Source organism: Topomyia yanbarensis, chromosome 2, assembly GCF_030247195.1.
Source record: "Topomyia yanbarensis strain Yona2022 chromosome 2, ASM3024719v1, whole genome shotgun sequence".
Lineage (NCBI taxonomy): Eukaryota > Metazoa > Arthropoda > Insecta > Diptera > Culicidae > Topomyia > Topomyia yanbarensis.
In genome coordinates, this window is record NC_080671.1 from 265161864 (window position 1) to 265185951 (window position 24088).

Sequence of the window (24088 nt, forward strand, 5' to 3'; positions counted from 1 at the left end):
TCCCCGGCGGCAGACCGCTCCCGATACCGATGTACGTTTCTGTGAGCGATTAAGCTCCCCGCCTCGTCTACTCGGTCTAGTCCCCGGCGGTGGACCTAGCCTACTCAACGGCCAGCCAGCAGATGCTGAGGTCCATCCAGCGATTCCGGCTAGAGCGAAGCTTTCGGTTCACCGGCGCCCCAACGACCCACTTCTGGCTATTCGACGCGGTCTACTCGGTCTAATCCCCGACGGTGGATCTAGCCTACTCACGAGCTACCCGGTAGAGTGTCGAGGTCGGTCCGGCGATTCCGGTAGAGCCTGACGTGCGGTTCGCTGGCGCCCCGAGGACTCGAGCCCGGTGCTACATCGCGTACTACTCAACTGGTCCCCGACGGTGGACCCAGTCTACACCGTCGGTGAGTTTCCCGGCGGCGGAATTTCTCCCGAAACCCTATTTGTGGTTCTACTGCGGCGTTCTAACCAAAGTCGTTACTTTGTTGGTCCCTTCGCCACTTCCTTTTCAGCTCGGAGAGTATACTCGTAACAACTCTGTTGACAGCGTCCCAGATATGCTAGTCGCGGCACATCTCTTCGACGATATTATCCACTGTTATATCAGGCATACCCCTTCGGACTTCTTCGAATCTGGGGCATTCGAAGACCACGTATTCCGGTGTCTCTTGCACGTTCACACACTCCGGGCAAAGGGGTGACGAAGCGTGTCCGAACCGATGTAGGTATTTCCGGAAGTATCCATGCCCGGACAAAAGCTGCGTCAGATGGAAGTTCACCTCTCCATGCTTCCTATGTACCCAAGTAAACACATTTGGGATAAGTCGGTGGGTCCACCTTCCTTTCTCCGCGTAATCCCACTCCTGCTGCCACTTAGCCAACGAGTCCGCTCGAACCAGTCTCCTTGCATTACGTTCATTTCTCGCTGGTAGCATTCTACGTCCTCAGCCAGAGTGATGCAGATGGGAATCATCCCGGCAATTACGCATACCGCCTCCGATGATATCGTTCTGTACGCACTTGCGACACGAACAGCCATTAGGCGAAAAGTGCTTGTCAACTTCGTCCGGTTCCGCTTTGAGTTCAGCGCAGCAGCCCAGGCCGGTACGCCATATCTCAGGATTGAATGTGAGACACCCGCCAAGAGACGTCTCGTACTGCCTCTTGCCCCTCCGTGATTCGGCATGATCCTTGCCAATGCGCTAGTTGTCCTCGCAGCCTTCTCACATACATAGTCGACATGGCAGTTGTAATTCAACCGATCGTCAACCATCACACCCAGGCGCTTCAGCGCGCGCATCGATGGAATGGATTGTCCCGCGACGCTGATCTCGAGACGCTGGATTTGCTTACGGTTGCTAACCAGCACTACCTCAGTCTTGTGGTGAGCCAGCTGCAACTTGACGTTAACCATCCAGGTTTCCACGATGCCTATTGTCTCTGCCGTCAGCATCTCCACCTCCTCAAGGGTCTCGCCCGTTATCGTCAGGACAACATCATCTGCAAAGCCGATGATCTCCACTCCCCTGGGCAGTTCCAGTGTTAACACTCCGATGTACACAATATTCCAGAGTGTTAGGCCGAGTATGGAGTCCTGAGGTACTCCCGCCATTATCCTGATCGACCTCTGCCCCGTGTTCGTTTCATAGACCAGTACTCGGTTCTGAAAGTAACTTTTCAGAACCTTGCACAGATAGTCCGGAACCCGCATTCTATTCAGCGCTACGGCGATGGCTCCCCAGCTAGCACTGTTGAACGCGTTCTTCACGTCTATCGTTACCACGGCGCAGCAGCGATTACCCCTTCTCTTTTGCTTCAATGCTTTCTCCGCGTTCGCGATGACGATGCGGATGGTGTCCACCGTCGATATTCCTTTCCGGAACCCGAACTGTCTCTGCGATAGTCCGTTCTCACTTTCAGCGTAGGTCGTCAGCCTGTTGAGGATGACTCTTTCCAGGAGTTTACCGAGAGTATCCAGCAGGCAAATAGGCCGATACGATGCTGGATCTCTTGGTGGTTTCCCTGGTTTTGGCAGTAACACCAGCTTCTGGATCTTCCATCTATCCGGGAAGTAGCCATCGTCCAGGCATTTCTGTAGGACTATCCTGAACATGTCCGGAAACGCCAGGATCGCAGTTTTCAGTGCCACGTTGGGGATACCATCCGGTCCGGGAGCTTTCTTCGCTTTCAGCCCTTTTGCCACTATAAGGAGCTAGTCGTTGGAAACCCGATTGTCACCTGCATTTCCACCATCTGCTTCAGCGTACGGTGTAGGCAGCCATGCGGTTGGGTCGTGCTTCGGGAAAAGACCCTCTACGAGAATTTTCAGCTTGTCACCGCACATTTCGACTGGCGTCATTGGACCCTTGATCCTGGCCATAACGACACGGTAAGCATTGCCCCAGGGGTTAGCGTCTACTTCTCTGCACAGCTCCTTGTAGCAGGTGGATTTGCTTAGCACTATCTCACGTTTAAAAGCGGCCCTGGCCGCCCGGAATGTTACCTTACACTCTTCTCTGACTGCCTCAGATCTTGCTCTCTGAACGCGTCTTCTGGCTTTTAAGCAAGTAGCCCGGAGGATACTTAGCCTTTCGTTGCACCAGTACGCCGGACGCCGGTAGTTCCTCGGTTCCATTTTTCTCGGCATTGTTATATCGCATGCCCTAGCTATTGTTTCCGACAGCTCATCGGCACTCGGAATTGGAGTGGCGCTGTCAGCACGAAGTGCTTCCACAAAAAGGTCCTTGTCGAATTCCTGTATGTATGTATGTATGTATGTATGTATGTATGTATGTATGTATGTATGTATGTATGTATGTATGTATGTATGTATGTATGTATGTATGTATATACTACCCATGATCGCATAATTGTCCCGTTTTCTATGGGATTTCCTGTCTTTATGGGACTGATATGCGGATCATGGGCAGTATATGTATGTATGTTTTTTTTATTTTTTTTTTAGAGAGCAGTAAAACAATTTCAGGAAAACCCTGAGTGAGGAAAAATGTTCAAAAACCCCAATGTCTCAGGGAACGGGTTTGGGCTGCCATTACCCGACCCACTAAAAACCACTGCTCTTGCCCAGAACCTGATTCCTCCCCGGCACTACCTTACGGCATTACTTCGGTGAGGGATTTTTATGTGCATAGCACACACTAATTCAACTACTTACTAGTTCGTTTCTTCCGCACGGTTACAGCCCCTACACACCATCTACACACCATCAATTCTCTACTATCCACACAGACTGGCAAGTTCTGCATGGCAGTCGGAAAGCTGGCTGTGAGTCGAGGCTTAGTACTCCTCCCCTACGAGAACAGTCTGGGCGGCAAACTTCTGACTGTCTAATTCACCGAGCCCTTCGGCTCCCTTGTGCCAGTTAGCACCGCAACTTCCTTCTCGCGCCATTCAGCGCCGTTTACTCATTGAGCACCAGACTTGTTCGCGAACTACTCGGTCTAGTCCCCGACGATGGACCTAGCTTACTCCGACGGAGAATTCCCCGGCGAGAGAAGTTCTCCCGAAACCGAGCCAACCAACCAGATGTCGAGGTCAGTTCGGTGATTCCGGTGGAGCAGAGCGTCCGGTTCGCTGATGCCCCGACCACCTGCGACTGGTGGTATTTCGTCGCGGTCTACTCAGTCTAGTCCCCGGTGGTGGATCTAGCTTACGCCGACGGAGCGTTCCCCGACGAAGGAGGCTCTCCCGATACCGATTCTTCTTTTGTTTTAGCACCACAATTTCTTGAGCCCTTTGGCTTCCTCTCGTTCCATTTCGCTCTACTTTCCCGATGAGCCATTCAGCTCCCGCCCTCACTTGTTCGCGAATTACTCAGTCTAGTCCCCAACAATGGATCTAGCCTATTCTCCTGCAACCGAACGGTAGATTTCTCCTGATTCCGATGTTCTTTTTTGTGAGCCATTTAGCTCTCCGCGTCGTCCCGATCTACTCGATCTAGTCCCCGGCAGTGGATCTAGCCTACTCAACGGGCCATACAGTAGGTGCTGAGGTCTATCCGGCGATTCCGGTTGGGGCGTAGCTTCCGGTTCACCAGCGCCCCAACGACCCACTGCTAGCTCTGCGAAGCGGTCTACTCGGTCTAATCCCCGGCAAGGGTCAGTTCAGCGATTCCGGTGACGCTTGACGTCCGGTTCCCAGGCGCCCCGACGACCCAACTCGGTGCTACTTCACGTATTACACAACTGGTCCCCGGGGGTGGACCTAGTCTACACAGTTGGAGAGTTCCCCGGCGGCGGAATTTCTATCGAGACCCGATTTGCGGCTTCTTGCTGGTCTCTTCGCCATTTCCTCTGCAGCTCGGAGAGTATGCTCGAGACCACTCTGTTGACAGCGTCCCAGGTATGTTCGTCACGTCACATCTCTTCGACGATATTGTCCACTGTCATACCAGGTATACCCCTACGAACTTCTTAGAATCTAGGGCATTCAAAGACCACGTGTTTACCCCGTTCATCCAGCTCTCGATCGCGTCTATTGTCTCTGTTCAAACCTAAGAAAAGGGTAGATTCTGGCAACCAAACGTGATCCACAAATCTATAATTGTCATCTCTCTTTTATCCCGTATCAGCGCTTATCACTGTTTCACATTACCCGATCGTTATCAGCAGGTAGTAACCAATAGCTTTCGGACATGATCGTTTATTATATTCACCACTCGAGATCGCTATCGTTCAATATAGTAAAATGAGTTAGTCGAAATACACCCGTTGTTGAAACTGCATCAAACTAGATTTACTCAATAAATCAGTCGAGCAATAAAATAGATTTTTAACTAGAAGTCATCGTGAATTTTCAATACCGAAGTTCTGTAACAGTGAAATTATATTAGTTCAGCAACAGTAGCAAAAATCCGCCGGACAACACCGTGAGTGAGACTGGATGAAATCGTTCCCAGTTCAGTTCGTTGTTGAAACTTCGCACGCGTGGCAGTTGTGATTAAATTGAAGACCGACACTACTGCTTCCCTCGGTCCCAAGGTAATTCTCGAACATTTTTTGGTCCTTCGAGTCGGATGCCTGGACCGGTGGACCGTGGGAAAGTCGGAAAAGACAAAGAACGTTCAAAGGCGTCAGTGCTTCGACGCCATTGCGAACAGCGTGGGTACGCGCGGGTACCATTGTATTGCGACGGCCATTGTGCATCGTGAAGACAACGGCTGCTGTTAGGCAGTATTCGGCGATCAACGAGCCACGTGTTGAAAAGCGGATTTTCGGCGATCATCTCATTTGTGACTCAAGAAGGACGTAAGACAACTCAACGCCAACTAGGATCAACGAAATAAAGGGAAGTAATTTGCATGATCTGTGGTGTGACGTTAGCATGTTGGTTGACCCAAAAATAAATTTGAAAATGGCTACGGTCTTTTTTGATTGCATGTGACTTTCGGAGCCCTTGAGTTCGATTGACGGTTGGTCTTGGTATCTGCTGGTTTTTTTCTGATTTGTTGTTGTTCGCTCGGTTGTTTTCCCTTGCTACTGTCAACTTTAATACGGTCTGTTTCTGTCAAGCGAGGACGTGGAGGTATTTCAGTCGTAGTGAAGTGAGTGGAAAATAGTGAACTTCAGAATAATATTGAAACTAAACATAGACTACAGTGTGAATTGAATTTTTAGAGAGTGAACTAATTAAATAGATTTTGAAAAGTGGTTCGAGAGTGATTAAATTAAAAATGTCAAGTGAACTAAAGGATCTAAAGTTGCAGCAGCGACAGATTCGAAGCACGTTCGACGGTGTGAAGCAGTTCATCAAGGGATTCAAGCGAGAAAAGCATGAAGCACATGTCGAAACCAGATTGGAGATGCTAAAAGGTGCAATGAAGAAGATGTACACAATTAGAAGAAAAATAGATATGATCATGGAAGATGCAGAGGAGAAGGAGAGACAAGAGTCGAAGGAAGACCCAGGCAATCGTGAGGCTCGACTAGCAGCACTCAGTGAAAGGCGGGAAGCTGAACAATCTTCTGTCATACAGCAAGCTGAAGACACTTACTGCGAGTTGAGGGCATCATTGCAGCGACTGCTTGGCCCAACGGCCCATGCTTCAACGTCTTCTGAGTCATCAACTGCACCAGTACCAATAACTCCCAGTGCTTTCTCGAAGGTGAAGCTGCCAGAAATTAAACTCCCGAATTTTGGAGGCAAGCTTCGAGATTGGGTCACGTTCCGAGACATGTTTATAAGCCTAATTCACCGCAACCACCAACTGACTGAGATAGACAAATTCACGTACCTTCGGTCATCGCTTGTAGGCGACGCGCTGCAGGAAATCTGTACGATAGAGATTTCAGCGGCGAACTACAAAATAGCTTGGGATCTGCTCCAGAAACGTTTCGAAAACAAGAAACTAATTGTAAAGGCTCACCTTGATGCACTTTTTGCTGAGGAACCAATGAAACGCGAATGTTACGACGGTTTGAACCATCTGCTCAGTGAGTATGACCGGAATCTGCAAATGTTAGATAAGATTGGCAAAAACACTCAGAACTGGAGTACCATCCTCATCTACATGATGTGCTCCAGGCTAGACTCTGTTACTTTCCGCCATTGGGAATCGCACCATTGTTCTAAGGAGGTTCCCACCTATGATGAGTTAGTCGATTTTCTTCGCAATCACTGTGCTGTACTTCAGTTCACTTGTACGAAAAACTTGTCTGTAGTATTCAAACGCCCATGCCGGCATATTTCTGGACGGATTCAATGATTGTCAAATGTTGGCTGTCCTCGCTACCATCCCGTTGGCAACCATTCGTCGCCAACCGCGTGTCAGAGATTCAACACATTACCAGATCAGGTGTTTGGAATCACGTGGCCGGTGTGGAGAATCAGGCAGACATAATTTCGCGGGGCATGGCGCCCGCCCAACTTCAATATCAGAAGCGTTGGTTTGAAGGCCCACAGTGGGTTTTTCATGACAGCAGTACATGGCCCATAACCACAGAAGTTCTTCTAGAACCTGACCAATCGGTGCTAGAAGAAAAATCATCAGTGACTCTTTCCACTGGAGCCAAACCACCAAGCGAACTTTTCTCGCTACGCTCGTCATTTCCAGACCTTGTTCACATGACAGGGTGGATTCGTCGATTTGTGCACAATACTAAAGCAGGCAGTGTATCACATAGACGCAGAGGTCAATTATCGTTCGTCGAATATGAGGAAGCAGTCACCACTTTGGTCCGGTTGGCGTAACAGGAGAGCTTTCCGGAAGAAATCAGTCATTTAGCAAAAGGTCGACAAGTGCAATCGTCGTCCATACTTATTAGTTATGATCCCCAGCTAGTAGATGGAATCATACGCCTGGGTGGGCGGTTAGCACACGCGCCCATCCCCGAAACCCGCAAACATCCCATGATTTTACATCATCAGCACCCTCTGACCAAACTTATTATCAGTCACTATCATCGGAAATTGTTTCACGCCGGTCAGCAGTTATTAATAGCATCGGTCAGGGAGAAGTTTTGGCCCACTCGAATTCGGGACCTCGCTCGAAGAACAATTCACCAGTGTGTGCAATGCTTTCGGAGCAAACCAAAGGTACACGAGCAGATCATGGCAGATCTGCTCTCTGTCAGAGTAAATCCAGCAGCCGTGTTTCAGAAAGTAGGCGTAGATCTCTGCGGCCCGTTCTATATTCGTTATCCCGTTCGCCGCAGCGTTCCCGTGAAGTGTTTTGTGGGTATCTTCATCTGCCTCGCAACCAAAGCAGTGCACATAGAGATTGTCGCAGACTTATCTACGCAGGCATTTCTCGCAACATTTAGAAGATTTGTAGCCATCCGCGGCAGACCACGTCTGGTGATGTGCGACAGTGCCACAAACTTTGTGGGAGCAAACCGGGAGCTTAAGGAACTCCGCCAGCAGCTCAATGACCAACAGTTCTAGTATTCAATGATTCGTGCAGCAGAAGATGATAGAATCGAGTTCAAATTCATTCCGGCCCGATCCCCCAACTACGGAGGGTTTCGGGAAGCGGCTGTGAAATCATTTAAGGGTCATTTCCGTCGAACAATTGGCAACAATCCATTATCCTACGATGAACTTCATACAATAGTACAACAAGTAGCAGCAATATTGAACTCTCGACCGTTAACACCGTTAAGCAACGACCCGTATGACTATACAGCCCTAACTCCCGGGCACTTTCTGACTGGCAGACCACTCACCGCTGTACCAGAACCGGACCTACAAGATATTCCGGAGAATCGATTAACGCTTTGGCAGCGAAGCCAAGCTTTCGTGCAGCGGATCTGGCGAAAATGGAAGACGGAATACTTATCGAGTTTACAAGCCAGAACAAAATGGACCAAGAAGCGGGACAACATCAAAATCGGAACGATGGTGCTTGTCAAGGAGGAAAACTTACCTCCCCAGAAATGGAGATTGGGACGTGTAGCGGAAGTGTTCTTCAGTACCGATAGAAACATACGCGTCGTGACTGTCCGCACCAAGGATGGTACGTTCAGGAGGGGCATTGCCAATATTTGTGTCCTTCCCATCCGGGACAACATCGAGTCTCAACACGAAGAGAACTAGTTCTCTTCCAACAACGTGCTTAGGCACCGCGGGAGCCTTCAAACGAAGAGCTCCCGCAATCCAGTTATTTTTTCATCATATATTTCAAAAAGCTTAAGGAATGTTCATCCTCCATAGCTATTCCTGTTTACGTCCCGGCCCGGGACGTCGATACTTCAAGGTCATCCAGTTCGTCACATTTCCAACCCGTCAATCGCACTTTATATATGTCATCAGTGTCGTCTCCCAGAGCATGTTTTCTCGTCACGGTTAAGGTGCATGGTACCATTCATAGGAGTAATCACATCAAATTTCGTCACATCATGATAGTACTGCAGCCTTATTATCCGAATAAGTTTCCCGTCGTGAAATGGGCCCGTTCTACGAAAGCAGCGCCAGCAATCGATTGGTCGTCAGAAGGTTTGGCCAACCAACTCTGAGGGTCATCAACAGCTACGTTGCAGCATCGCAGACATCCCAGCAGTACATGATGATTCCACTCTCGTGCAGTATCCTCGTCGGCGTCATCGGTGCAATCGGCACCCTTGGAGGCCAGAAGGCCTCCACTCCAGGCGAGTTCTGTTCTTAATTTCAAATTAAAAACCACCCTATTTTTACTAGAAAACTTTTGATGTGACCTACCTCCATCACGTGGACCACGCCAGAAGGAAGGATGACGGCAGTATGATGCACTCGTAGCAGCAAGTCCGAGCACAATAGCAGCAGTCACTCAATTATCCGAAATTGTTCCTGATCAACAAGCTCATCGATGGCAACATCAGACCATCGCAATCGTCGCAGCTGATAATCCGAAAATATTCCAGTCCGGCGAATATAATTCCTACCGGTTTCAATTCTAAGTTACATTATTCCATCGCGACATACCTCCAGTGTACGTCTAGCTCTGAGACAGGCTGACCGTAGAGCTGCAATCTCGGCACTCCACCAGTATACCGGGCATCTACCGTTTCTTGGCAGTGTTTTTCTCGGCATAGTGGCATCGCACGCGCGTGATAGAACAGCTACCAGCGCATCCCCGCTTAGACTGTCGGTGTTGGCCTCCAGTCCCAGGGCCGCGGTGAAAGCTTCGCTGTCGAAGTGATTGGACTTCCACCCGCGTACCTGACAGGGATCTCCCGCCCTCGGATGCTGCACACCATAGTTGATCTTAAAGCGGATTGCTAAATGATCGCTATGGGTGTAGCCTTCGTCTACCCTCCATTCCATGCCTGGAGCCAGACTCGGGCTGGCAAAGGTCACATCAATCCACGCCTCCACTCCGTTTCTACGGAATGTACTAGCGGAGCCATTATTAGCTAGCACAGTATCGAGTTTCGCAAGCGCTTCCATTAGCGCTTGACCCCTGCTATTTGTACAGCGGCTGCCTCACTCCACTGCCCAAGCGTTAAAGTCTCCCGCTATTACTACCGTTTTCCGGCCCACTAGGTCCGACGAGAGCCTGTCGATCATCTGGTAGAACTGTTCTATTGGCCACCTTGGTGGGGCGTAGCAGCTGCAGTAGAACACACCATTGATCTTGGCAATCGCCACACCCTCGGCGGAGGGGTGTATTACCTCTTGAACCGGGAACCGTCCCGTTGTACAGATTGCCACCATTCCAGACCCGTCCGACACCCAATTGCCGTTGCCGGCAGGGATGCTGTACGGGTCTGATAAGAGGGCGACATCTGTCCTCGACTCCGAGACCGACTGCCACAGCAGCTGTTGGGCTGCTGCACAATGGTTAAGATTTAGCTGTGTGACTCTCACGGCTTCTTCTTATTTAACTCGCCGAATGGACACGAAGGTCCGCCCATAGCATGTTTATGGGCTTGCTTCTTAGCGGTGCAGATAAGGCATTTGTGTGCCTTAGTGCACCCCCGCTTTTTATGTCCCTCCTCGCCGCAGCGACGACATAGTTTGCTCCTATCTATGCCTTTGCATTCGTATGCTTTGTGGCCGGATTCAAGGCACCGATAGCACCTATCCACTGAAGGCGGCTGGGGTATACTAATAGGGCATATCTTCAGCTTCCCTTTCTCGGTTACCTTTTTGGCATCCGCATTCAGTAACCTGAGGTAGGCTACTTGGGTGCCAGAGGGTCCACCTCTCAATCGCACAGAGGCCCGCTCGATTGTGACGTCGCAGTGCTCCTTAACGGCTGCGACGACGTCTTCTGCGGTCGTGAACTCGTCCAAGTGCTTGCACTGGAGAGTTGTTTCCGCACCTAGCGACCTGATTTGGGCGCCCTCACCAAGGACCTCTTGGGCCAAGGCCTTGTATACTGCACTTGATTGTGCGCCTCGCTTCAGCACCAGAAGCATCTCTCCCGTGTTGGTGCGTCTTACGCTACGCACATCCTGCCCAAGGGCCGAGAGGCTTTCGGCCGCCTTCATCGATTTAAGGACATCGGCGTATTTGTCCTTGTCGGTTTTTAACCACAAGGCTTCGCCTCTGTCCTTGGCCTTCTTCGCAGGCCGCGGTACCTCCGGTTTCGGTGCCGGCTTTTTCTTGATGACCAGCGTCCAGGGGTTTGAGCCCCCCTGCCCCGGTCGTGCCGGGTTGCTGGTACCATCGCTCTCCACCGCGAGTACTCTCGCCCTCGCTTACCTCGCCCAAACGGCGTTTGACCTTGACGGTTGCACGCCGAGTGGTGTCGGTTTTGGCACCCTCGCCTGGCGACTTCCTAGGGCGCTTCGCGTTCGATGCCGTCTTGCGATTGCCCTTTTCTTTTCCCTTCGAGGGGAACTCGGTCGCCGCTTCGATCGACGTGGCTGCTCCGTAGAAGGTAAAGGTCACTGTCTGTGAACCTCTATCGACCTACTCTCTTTCCTCCCTATTGGAGGCCACTGTCTGGGTTTCTCTGTCGGGCCTCTCCCGACATTCCACCCTCTTAACATAGGCCTGCTGTTCCTGTCTTGCGACACGAACAGCTTTCCGGAGCTCCAGGAGGCTCAACTTCAACTCCTTGGCTATATTCTGCTTTGCGCTAGCGAAGTCGATTATAGAATCGAGTTGCTTCGCTACTTTGCGCATCGCAGCTATTGGCCCCTCCGATGCATTGGTAGGGCTATTGCCTACCGCTGCTGGGGGGTCACTAGTGCTTTCGGATGCAGCACTCATCGCTCCACTACTCTCCCCACGGAGGGGAGACCTCGCCAAACCACCTCTTGCGAAGGGGTTTGGCACCTCCGTTTGTTTAGTATATTTATTTTTGCTCTCCATATCAAATCCCACGAGTCGCGCGAGAAATAAATGTCCGCCACGCCAGAGCTCCGCATTAGCGTGGTAAGGGATGCTTACTGTGGGGGTTGCCCAGGTACCCCACAGGCTCCGTTAACGATCGAGCATCTTTTTCACCCCCTCGATCACTCATCCCTCGGCACGGGTCGCTTCACGCCTTGGAATTGGGGTTATGCCCTACCTTGCTTTACGTGGTGATCTCGGCCCGGATCATCACAACCATCCTCCTTTACCAGGGCTTTGGACCTGTAGCTCTGGTTCTCAATAGTTCCATGTACGTATGTTATTACAGACATGCTGCTATTGAGATCCGTCATTCGCTAGCGGAGTTATGTATGTATGTATGTATGTATGTATGTATGTATGTATGTATGTATGCATGTTTTTTTTTTTTTTTGAGAGCAGTAAAAAATTTTTCAGAAAAACCCTGAGTGAGGAAAAATGTGCAAAAACCCCATTGTCAGGGAACGGGTTTGGGCTGCCATCACCCGACCCGCTAAAAACCACTGCTCTTGCCCAGAACCTGATTCCTCCCCGGCACTACCTTACAGAATTACTTCGGGGAGGGGTTTTTATGTGCATAGCACACACTCTAATTCAACTACTTACTAGTTCGTTTCTTCCGTAGGGTGTCAGCCCCACTCCTCTACACACCACCAATTCTCTACCATCCACACAGACTGGCAAGCTCTGCATGGCAGTCGGAAAGCTGGCTGTGAGTCGAGGCTTAGTACTCCTCCCCTACGAGTACAGTCTGAGCGGCAAACTTCTGACTGTCTAATTCACCGAGCCCTGCGGCTCGCTTGTGCCGGTTAGCACCGCAACTCCCTTCTCGCACCATTCAACGCCGTTTACTCTTTGAGCACCAGACTTGTTCGCGAACTACTCGGTCTAGTCCCCGACGATGGACCTAGCCTACTCCGACGGAGAATTCCCCGGCGAGAGAAGTTCTCCCGAAACCGAGCCAACCAACCAGATGTCGAGGTCAGTTCGGCGATTCCGGTGGAGCAGAGCGTCCGGTTCGCTGATGCCCCGACGACCTGCGACTGGTGGTATTTCGTCGCGGTCTACTCAGTCTAGTCCCCGGCGGTGGATCTAGCTTACGCCGACGGAGAGTTCCCCGGCGAAGGAGACTCCCCCGGTACCGATTCTTCTTTTGTTTTAGCACCACAATTTCATGAGCTCTTTGGCTTCCTCTCGTTCCGTTTCGCCCGATCTACTCGATCTAGTCCCTGGCGGTGGATCTAGCCTACTCAACGGGCCATACAGTAGGTGCTGAGGTCTATCCGGCGATTCCGGTTGGAGCGTAACTTCCGGTTCACCGGCGCCCCAGCGACCCACTGCTAGCTCTGCGACGCGGTCTACTCGGTCCAATCCCGGCGGTGGATATAGCCTACTCACGAGCTACCCGGAAGGATGTCGAGGTCGGTTCAGCGATTCTGGTGAAGCTTGACGTCCGGTTCCCAGGCGCCCTGACGACCCAACTCGGTGCTACATCACGCACTACTCAACTGGTCCCCGACGGTGGACCTAGTCTACACAGTTGGAGAGTTCCCCGGCGGCGGAATTTCTCTTGAAACCCGATTTGCGGTTTCTTGTTGGTCTCTACGCCACTTCCTCTGCAACTCGGAGAGTATGCTCGAGACCACTCTGTTGACAGCGTCCCAGGTATGTTCGTCACGGCACATCTCTTCGACGATATTGTCCGCTGTCATACCAGGTATACCCCTACGAACTTCTTCGAATCTAGGGCATTCGAAGACCACGTGTTCCGGTGTCTCCTGCACGGTCGCACAACCCGGGCAAAGGGGTGACGAAGCATGTCCAAACCGATGCAAGTACTTCCGGAAGCATCCGTGCCCGGACAAAAACTGCGTCAAATGGAAGTTCACCTCTCCATGCTTCCTATGTACCCAGGCCGATACATTTGGGATGAGTCGGTGGGTCCACCTTCCTTTCTCCGCGTTGTCCCACTCCTGTTGCCATTTAGCCAACGAGTCCGCTCGAACCTGTCTCCTGGCGTTACGTGCATTTCTCCGCTGATAGCATTCCACGTCCTCCGCCAGGGTAATGCAGATGGGGATCATCCCGGCGATAACGCATACTGCCTCCGACGATATTGGTCTGTAGGCACTCGCGACTCGTACGGCCATCAGTCGGAATGTCCTGTTTAGCTTTTCACGGTTCCGCTTGGTTTTCAGCGCAGCACTCCAGGCAGGAACCCCATATCGGAGTATCGATGACGAAACAGTAGATAGCAGACGTCTCGTGCTGCTTCTCGGACCGCCGACGTTTGGCATGATTCTCGCTATTGCGTTCGTTGCCTTCGCCGACTTTTCACAGGCGTAATCAACGTGATTGTTGAAGCTCAACCGGTCGTCGATTATAACTCCCAATTGCTTCAATGCACGTTTCGATGCAATCACGTGCCCTCCGACGTCGATCTGCATCCGTTGGACCGATCTGCAGTTACTGACCAACAACACCTCCGTCTTGTGGTGAGCTATTTGCAGCTTGACCCCGTTCATCCAGCTCTCGATCGCGTCTATTGTCTCCGTCACCGACACCTCCACTTCTTCAAGTGTCTCACCCATCACCGTTAGTGACACGTCGTCCGCGAAACCTACGATTTTCACTTTCCTAGGCAGCTGCAGCGTTAACACCCCATCGTACATCCCGTTCCAAAGGGTTGGACCGAGAATGGAGCCCTGAGGAACGCCCGCTGTGACACGCAATGACTTCTGTCCTTCGCTCGTCTCGTACAGTAGCACTCTGCTCTGAAAGTAGCTCTTCAGGATCTGGCACAGATAATCGGGAACCCTCATTCTATGCAGCGCTGCAGCGATGGCTTCCCAGCTGGCACTGTTGAACGCGTTCTTCACATCTATCGTGACCACAGCGCAGTATCGATCTCCTCTTCGCTTCTGTTTAGATGACTTCTCGGCACTCTCGAGCACTATCCGAATTGCATCCACTGTCGATGCTCCTTTGCGGAAACCAAACTGCATCTTGGACAGTCCGCGCTCACCTTCCGTGAATTTCGTCAACCTGTTAAGAATGATCCTTTCCAGGAGTTTTCCGAGTGTATCCAGCAGGCATATGGGTCTGTACGAGATCGGGTCGCCAGGTGGCTTCCCTGGCTTCGGCAGCAACACCAGCTTCTGGACCTTCCACATATCGGGGAAGTTGCCTTCATTTAGGCACTTCTGCATCACTATCCTGAACATGTCCGGATATGCCAGGATCGGAGCTTTCAGTACCACGTTTGGTATTCCATCCGGACCAGGGGCTTTCTTTGGTTTTAGGCGCTTCGATGCTTCTACTAGCTCGTCGTTAGTCACTTGCCGATCCATGTTTGTTCCTTCTTCCTCGCCGTGCGGTGACGGTGGCCATATAGTCGGATCGTGCTACGGGAAAAGACCCTCGACGATTATCTTCAGCTTGCTCGGACACATTTCGGCTGGCGTCGTCGGACCCTTCATTTTCGCCATCACGACTCGGTATGCGTCACTCCAGGGATTGGCGTCTACTTCTCGGCATAGCTCCTTGTGGCACTCTGACTTGCTGAGTCTGATCTCCCGTTTTAGAGCGGCCCTAGCTTCCCGAAACGATGCCTTATGCTCTTCTCTATCTGGTTCCGACCTTGCTCTTTGGGCCCGCCTTCTGGCTCTGAGACAAGCAGCGCGTAACGTACTAAGCATCTCGTTCCACCAGTAAGCTGGACGCCGTTTGTTGCGTGGTTCCAGTTTTCGCGGCATTGTGGCGTCACAAGCCGCCACAATCCTTCTTGTTAGGTCAGCCGCATCCACGTTCTCGGTCCCGCCGTTCGGCCGAAGTGCCTCAACAAAGAGGTCTTTGTTGAAGGCTTTCGTCTTCCACTTTCGTTCGCCGGTCACCCTTCTCTGTACTGCCGCGGGGTTCCGTTGGCCGATACGGTAGCGAATCTCCTGGTGGTCACTATGCGTATACGTTTCGCATACTCTGCAATCCATGTTCGCCGTCAATGAGGGACTACAGAATGTGACGTCTATGATGGACTCCCTCCCGTCTCTCCGAAATGTACTAACAGAGCCTTCATTGCACAATCGTACGTCTAACTTCGCTAGAGCTTCCTGCAGGATACACCCTCTTGTGTTGGTTACTCTACTGCCCCATTCCACAGCCCAGGCGTTGAAGTCACCACCAATGACTACCGGCTTCCGATCGATCAACTGCTCGGTTAACTGCTCCAGCATTAGGCTGAACTGCTCTACTGTCCACCTTGGGAGAGCGTAACAGCTACATACGAAGATGCCGTTGATTTTGGCTATCACGAAACCCTCATAGGAACGTTCTACCATTTCTTGGATAGGGAATCTTCCCATTACTTGTATCGCTGCGGTTCCTGATCTATCCGCCACCCAGTTACCGTTATTAGGGGGGACTTGATAAGGCTCTGCGATCAAAGCGACATCGCACATAGTTTCTGTCGTAGACTGCCACAACAGTTGCTGTGCGGTATCACAGTGATTCAGGTTTATCTGGGTCATCTCCATCGCCGTTGGCCTGCAGTCGCCTTCTTGTACGCTGGGCATTTAAAGCCACTCTACCCGTCTTTTGGAGGCTAACTTTTGATAAGCTAGTCTGGTCCGATCCTGAATAATTTCTTTAGGTGAATTTTTTTCAGGGATTCGCCCTAAGAAGAGTCTCATCCGGGTAAACTAATCTTGGCGTGCAGTCTTCGTAAGGGAAATGGCGCATAAACTGCACGCTTGCTACGGATCGACCAGGGCTGGCTACACGATTTTCCCACGCCTTTGCCTTTTATCTTTCCCACACAGTCACTAAGTGATTGTTCATTAATTCCTTGTCTAGTTAGCTTTGTTAGTTATAGGTAGCAAAATTATGGTGTTAAAAATAGTTGTAAAAATAAGCTGTGAAATGTATCATTTGGATGGTTGTAATCTGTTGGTACAAAATATGAAGTGGTTTTATGCCTGCTGGAGAGAGAGTTGCAATGAAACTTAGCTCCAGGGGGGTTTTCGCTGCTCCAAATAAAACAAAATAAATGAAAGTTTGGTCCTCTGAGTAAAGCAGAAAATAATAATCGAATCGATACTCGATACTGACAATAATCGAATAGTAAAAATCGCTTCCAAACACATACCTTGACTCATAGACTCTCCGAAGATTCTTATCATGTTTTTTTTTCAGAAAATATTTAAATGAATTAGACCGTATAAATCTGTCTAACAAAGCCGTAGATGCTTGCCTCGACGTTTACCAGAAAATATTGAAAAGTCTGATCGCTTCTGACAATGATATCGAGATGTTATCTTTACTTGTTGATATATTTAAAGCCTACCGAAAGTGCGTCAAACACATGCAAGTGAAGGAAGAAGCTTTCGCCAAAGCTCTAGTTGATGCCTATAAAATATTTATCCAACATAAAACAACGTTACCAGATAACGCCAACCTCTTGGAATTAGCTGTTAAACTCTGCACGTATGAAATAAACTATCGAAAAACAATGGATAAGCTGTCTGGAATAAACAAAACGACATCTTCGGGAGCAGATACTGCAGCAACTATAATTACACCAATGCGACCGATTTCAACGGTAAGTGAAATTGTCACAAAATTTCAATTGTCACTCCATAGAGTTTTAAAAGGCCGTTGCTCAAAATCAATAGCATCTACACCGTTCACTTTGGAAGTATAGTATATTCAGAGAAACTGTTTCTTTTGCAATTGTGCTAATTCAAGAATGCACGGTTCGGTGATTAATTCACCTATAATTGAAACACATAACTTATTTTCTAGTAATATAGTAATTTTATTAGAGACTTTGTCTTCAGTAAAGTTGTATCTTGTGATATTGCAAGCAAAATTCCTGAAGACATTGTTTAAGGGGTTACATACTTTTTGTGAGAAAAATGTCAAGAAAGTTTGAATTCAAGTCGAGGCATAAAGCAATGATTCCATTACATCAAACTTATAGTATTTTGGTAGTATATTTTTCAGTGTAATAAATAAGCATAAGTTTATAAAAATATATTAATAATTGGTGAAGTTATGGCTTTTTTCCCCGAAACTATCACGATTGAAGACCACTAGATCAACTGAAAACCCAAAACTCAAAAAAATCCATTAGAATATGAGTATTCCTCGTACCTTAACGATTAGTTGAATAAATATTCCTGCATTCGAGAACGTTTTTACTAAAAAAACAAAAAATTATGCATAAAAAGAATCGTTAAGGTACGAGAAAAATTAAATACGATCAATTGAGAAAAAAAAATTAAGAAAAAATTGGTTGAGTGGTTCTTCAGCAACCGTAATCACGGAAAAACCATTGTTAGAAAAACGACATTTCGAAATAATCGTTGTTAAAATTTCAAATTACAACTGCTCTTAATAGAAGAATCGCGTTTGGAAGCGCTGTAACTTTCGATCTATTTCTCGGATCTCTATATAAAAAAGTGGGAAAACATGCTCAGGGAGTTGTACTTTCAGATAAAAAGAGATACGCGCTTACGAGCGAGGTACGTTCTAGAACATTCTCGATGCTATTCGTTCCTTGGCATTTCATTGTATATGCAATGAACACACTTTCATTACCCTCTTGCTAGCAACGGCGCGGACCTGGGACGCGCGGACCAATCACAGCAAGCTTTCCGCTATTACGCAACTATAAAAGTAGCTGCGCCAGCAACAAACAATCAGTCGTGTTTTAAACCTTGTACAGTGTATAAAAAATTTAAGAAATAAACCAAGTAATGAATTAAATCCTAAGAATTAAATAAAAGAGTACAGTCCATTCATCCATTCTATATGTCGAAGCAACATACACGAAACCACAATAGACAGTAAGGAAGACAAGCAAGTATTCCGCCGAAATACTTACCTTGCTTCGACAAATGTCGACACAAAACATTCTGAAAAAAATACCATGAAAAAAATATATTATGGAAAAATTATTATGAAAAGAATACAATTACAAAAAAAAACACAACTCGAGCAACACACAAAAAATACATTATCCATCTCGAGTCCACAACAATATTACAAAAAAGAAATTTACTAAAAAAGAACATAACAGGCAAAAGAACCCGAAATTATTAAAATAAGCAAAATAAGCAAAAGATCTCGAACACAAGAAACACATCTGGAGAAAAGGAAGGAATTGGGTGCAATTACTAACAACTAATACCCTTGTTCTTGCTTGAAATACATATCTGACAAGAGTAGATTAGGAAGATTGCCAAATCGAGTCGGTGTCCATTTTAAATGAACTACAAACAAAGTAATTTCATATATGACGACAAATTGTAAAGAGTAAAGTAAATAATTGAAAACAAACAGAAATCGAAATAATTAAATAAATATAGTAAATTACAAGTTGAGAATGAAGATAACACAAACAAAATTAGTTTTGTTTGTGTTTCTAAAGGGCGAACACGAAATTATTGCGACACCGAAAATGTAATTTTCTTATAATGTTTAAAATCAAACCAAAATTTTAGGGTAGTTTTATACATATATTTACTTCAAAAATCAAAAGGAAAGTTAATCGATGGAGCCTTGAGTGTAAAATTGGACGCATTTTCGCTTGATGCCCTCCATTAAAGTCTTTACAGTGTCATCCGGTACCAGTTTCGCAGTTTTTTTTTCCATTTTCTTAACATGTCCTTCTCGTCTTTGACTGTCTTCTTGCTCTTCCGAAGTTCCCGTTTCATCATTGTCCAGTACTGCTCCACCGGGCGCAGCTCCGGACAGTTTGGCGGATTCATGTCCTTTGGAACAAAATGGACAGAATTGGCCTCATACCACTCCAGGACACTTTTAGAATAGTGGTATGATGCCAAATCTGGCAAAAATAGGTATGATGCCAAATCTGGCAAAAATACTGCGCCCTTTGTCACGAAAGGCTCACTCCTCAGTCCGCAGGAGCAGATGGCCTGCCAAATGAGATATTTGGAGGCGAACTTCGACATTTTCTTCTTCTTAAATTTGTCGTCCACATAGAACTTGCTCTTGCCGGTGAAAAACTCCAACCCCGGAATTTGCTTAAAATCGGCTTTTATATACGTTTCGTCGTCCATCACACAGATGCCATATTTTGTCAGCATCTTCTCGTAGAGCTTTCGTGCCCGAGTTTTAGCCGTCGATTGTTACCGCTTATCGCGGTTTGGGAAGTTCTGTACCTTGTATGTATCTAGTCCTGCTCTCTTCTTTGCATTCTGGACGTAGCTCTGCGACATGCCGATCTTTTTAGCCAAATCACGGCTTGAGACGTTGGGATTTGCTTTAATCATCCGCTTCATCTTTCCCTCCGTCTTTTTGTGCTCCGGTCGCGGTTTTCTTCCAGCTCCTTTGTCGTGGTCCAACATCAACCGCTCCTGGAACCGCTTCAACACTCTGGAGACGGTTGAATGGTGAATGTTCAACATTTTTCCCAATTGTCGGTGCGACAGATCAGGAAATTCCAGGTGTTTGGAAAGAATTTGTTCTCTCGGCTTGCGTTGGTTCACCTCCATTTTCGTTAAATCGAAAAACACGACTTCGAGTTTGACAGCATGTAAACAATACACATCAATGAGAAAGTGTGCAAAATTTGGTTGATTTTATCCAATGGTAAAAAAGTTATGCCCTGTTGAATGTGTCGCAATAATTTCGTGTTCGCCCTTTAACACAATAATAATCTATAGCAGTCAAATTATCAAAACGGTAGGACAAATAATTTGGAAAGAACGGTTGTAGGTGGTGACGGGAAGAAGATGGAGGGAATCTCGGAGATGGAAGAATGGTCAAACTACGGAGGAAACAGGACAACCTATAGTTAACGAGAAATTTGACAAAGCTGAGAGTCGAGTATTGACAACGAAGGCTAAACATGGATCAGCCTAAACCAAAGACAAAAGTAACAGTCGGAACAAGCAAACCAGATCTGTGTGCATGAAAATAGCGCCTCAGTAGCCCACAATCAAAATGGCCTGAAGGTAGCAAGCAAGCAGTCAAATCTCTCGGATAAGCCAAACGTTGAGGGAGAAATCAATGCCGACAAATACGTAAAGGACGTCGATATCAATGTAATCGATCGAGGGTTGGTACAACAAATGAATTCTAACCAGAATCGAGGAAATCAGCAACATGAGATAACAAAAGTCAACAACGTGAACGGAGAAGACAGAATCGAAACAATATGTATGAGCAAGCAACCATAGCCCAAGGGGACAACAATCTGTGGGCAAAGAAGTATGTCACTTCTCAACCGATTGGAAGTATCCTGCCGCACGAGGGACCCGAAATCTGAATTCCGAGAACCACTACGCAACCGAGTCAAGGAACCGAGAGAGGGAGTAACGTTTGGAAGCTGGAAAATATATGGAATAGGACCATCGTAAGGTTAGAATGTTAAAAGAAAAATTAAAAGACAATGGCCAGAAAACTGTAAATATTCTTCTTTTTTGCTAATAGTGAATAAGAAACATAATTTTTGTAATGGCAATCTTAGGAATTAGGATACAAAAGACTTTTTACCTAATTTAAAAGTAACCCGCGCAGTCGTCTTGATGATGCTCCTCTCCGAGGCAGCATCAAGCTCAGTAAGTAAGGAGGCATGTAGAGGCCCTAATTTTATCCGGTTTCAATCCCGGGGAAATTTCAATCATTTGCCCATCTCTTGGATGTTCGATTCCATGAGTTAAGTTGCATCATAAAGACTTAGCCTTAAGCTTAGCAAGTTTCATTGACGATGCGCTTTGCATACGCGAAGGCAATGTTTAATGATAACAAAATTGTTTGTTTACGCCGCGACCCTACCTTAGCAATAGAAGCAATAAACTTGATAGATAATGAAGTGTCGGTGGCCACTGGTTTTGTATGACGCGAGCAGGGTAGTGGATTTCTTTCAGATTTGCCTTACCGGACTCGGTCAAACGTAAGCTATTTCGTTTTCTTTCGCACAAATATCGCCCAGAAAAGGCATTAAGTTCACTACCTTTATTTGTTTTATGATACACCTTCAGGCACATACATACATGTTCACATACGGTCGAATTTTCTCAAGACTGCACGACGCACCCGGTTGCGCGTGCTAATCACAATTGGCACCTTAACTTTGGTCAAAAGACTTTTTAACAACGCGGGTTTAGATCACTTTCGCGCATCTCTGAGAGAAAAGCACGAAGTTCTTGAAAGCATTTCTAAAGCTCTCACTAGAACTGTCGGTCGCTAGCCGATTCAATTAAAAACAATGGGTCGTTTCCCGAGGTAATGCCATGCCCCTCTAACGGTAGGGTCGCGGCGTAAACTAACAATTTTGTTATCATTAAACATTTCCTTCGCGTATGCAAAGCGCATCGTCAATGAAACTTGCTTAGCTTAAGGCTAAGTCTTTATGATGCAACTTAACTCAGGGAGTCGAACATCCAAGAGATGGACAAATGATTGAAATTTCCCCGGGATTGAAACCGGAGAAAATTAGGGCCTCTACACTTGGATGCTCCAACCGGAGATCCCTTCCAGCCGGTGCTGTTCTGAATCCATCCCGAGAGGATTTGCCTGTCTGTTTCAGTGTCTGCTCATGCCGATTATTTTCCTGCCCATCAAGATTGATTGTCCTGCTAGAAGGTGTGCTCCATCCGTTCATGTTCGTGAACGAAGATATTTTTGGTCCTTCAAGCCGGATTGCTGTTACTGATTTTGTTGTTCTGCTGCTGTTGTTGCCACTAAGAAGAAGAAGCCAGCCGATTTCGAGTTGCATACAGAGTGTGAGACTGTTTCATGTGTATAAACAACGCCGCGAGTGGTAAATCAACCTGATATTTTGTGTGGAAAGTGTAAAATGAAGTTGCACATATTTTCGAACACTGAATCAAGCGCACAAAGTGAAGAACAATTTGAACGATTGAAGTGGAGTGATTTGAACTCAAATAAGTGTGTATGTCAGTGCTACCGATGCCGATTCATCATACTCCCGTTAAAACTGATCAGAAGGAAAGAATGGCGAATATGAAAGTGCTCGTTCATTTGCGTGGCCAAGCAAAGGCAAAGGTCACGCGCATCTGGAGAGCAGCGGAAGAGTTAGCTGGTGCTAGTGCCGTGCAACCTAATTTGGCTCAGTTGCGAATAAGCCCTATGTTTACATTTGTAAGTATCACCCTTTTCACAAAAAAGCGTTGAAATGCAATCGCAGCTCCTGATATCACGCTATCTCTGAAGTGCATGCGTGCATAGTTTCAAATTTTACTTCGACATCGACTTTTTCTAAAGGTGACTTCCCAGTAGTATCCTTGATTTGAATTATTATCGCTAATCCTAATGCCAAAGAACAAATAAAAACCTCTCGAAAACGAACCGTTTGGGAAAATCATCATCATCACTGGAATTTTAATTTTCACGAAACTTTTCGATAACCTTCCGTCACTTGCGTTAATGCACTGGGTGCACAGTGCTCTGAAAATCTAGCGAAATCGTTTTAATCGGCACTAGGGTCTAATTCAGAGCTATCTGCGCGGCGAGTTAAATCTGCAAAGAATACTAAAAAATAATTTCTTTTCCATAATTTTCAGTTCAGCAATTCGAGAAATCGTGCCCACCGCAAGCCATGAAAAATAGACTACGTTGTGAAGTGATGGTCACTATTTATTAAAAAATCGCGGTTAAATAAAAAATAAAACTATTAAAAAATTTCAAATAGTTTATAATTTTCACAAACTTATTAGGAAAAATTGTTTAATAAGCTTTCGTAATATTGTGTAGGAAAAAAGCTGAAAATTTCAGTATTTTCTGTATCTGCAACATATAAACCCTTAAGTATACCAATTAATTAGTATACGAATTGGAATAAGTTCGCCAATTTTTGGAAGAAGTCTATAAAATAACCCCTTGAAAACTACCTAAAAATTGTTGTAGTTCGATGCAATAAAAAAATCTACAAAAATGTAAAACACATACAATAAAGACCCATTTTTATCAGTCTCATGGCGTATTTTAGGCTGACAAAATGGGGACATTGACTAAATCGGGCAATTTTTTTTCTTTATAATAAACTGAAGCTGTTAAAATATTCTTCCCGTCCTTTGATGTAGTCTGATAACTATTTCTGATTATGATGAACATTTTATTTTTGCATATTTCCATCTTCATGATAAGGAAAACATGCTCAAGAAAGGATTTACTCGAATTCAGTCTTGTTCGTCTGCTAGAGCCCATCAAAGATATGTTCATATTTGGCTGATAAAATCGGGGTTTCAATGTATTATAATAGATATTAAGCATTCGAAGAAGTTTCTTGTGAACGAGTGTAGAACGACTTTGTTTCTACTTACTTGAA

The 24088-nt window shown here is 47.0% G+C and overlaps 1 protein-coding gene across 5 annotated transcripts in view; it reads left to right on the forward strand.

Annotated features, from left to right (window-relative positions):
• Positions 1 to 16965: 16965 nt before the first annotated feature.
• LOC131683120 (uncharacterized) overlaps positions 16966 to 24088 on the forward strand; it is a 140379-nt gene continuing 133256 nt past the window's right edge. For all 5 annotated transcript variants that reach the window (XR_009304377.1, XR_009304378.1, XR_009304379.1 and 2 more), the window contains exon 1: positions 16966 to 17368. Coding sequence is in view for 1 of the 5 variants with exons in the window: in XM_058964937.1 (XP_058820920.1) it covers positions 17078 to 17368 (291 nt within the window). In the remaining 4 variants the exon portion in view is untranslated. The remainder of the gene's footprint in view (positions 17369 to 24088) is intronic.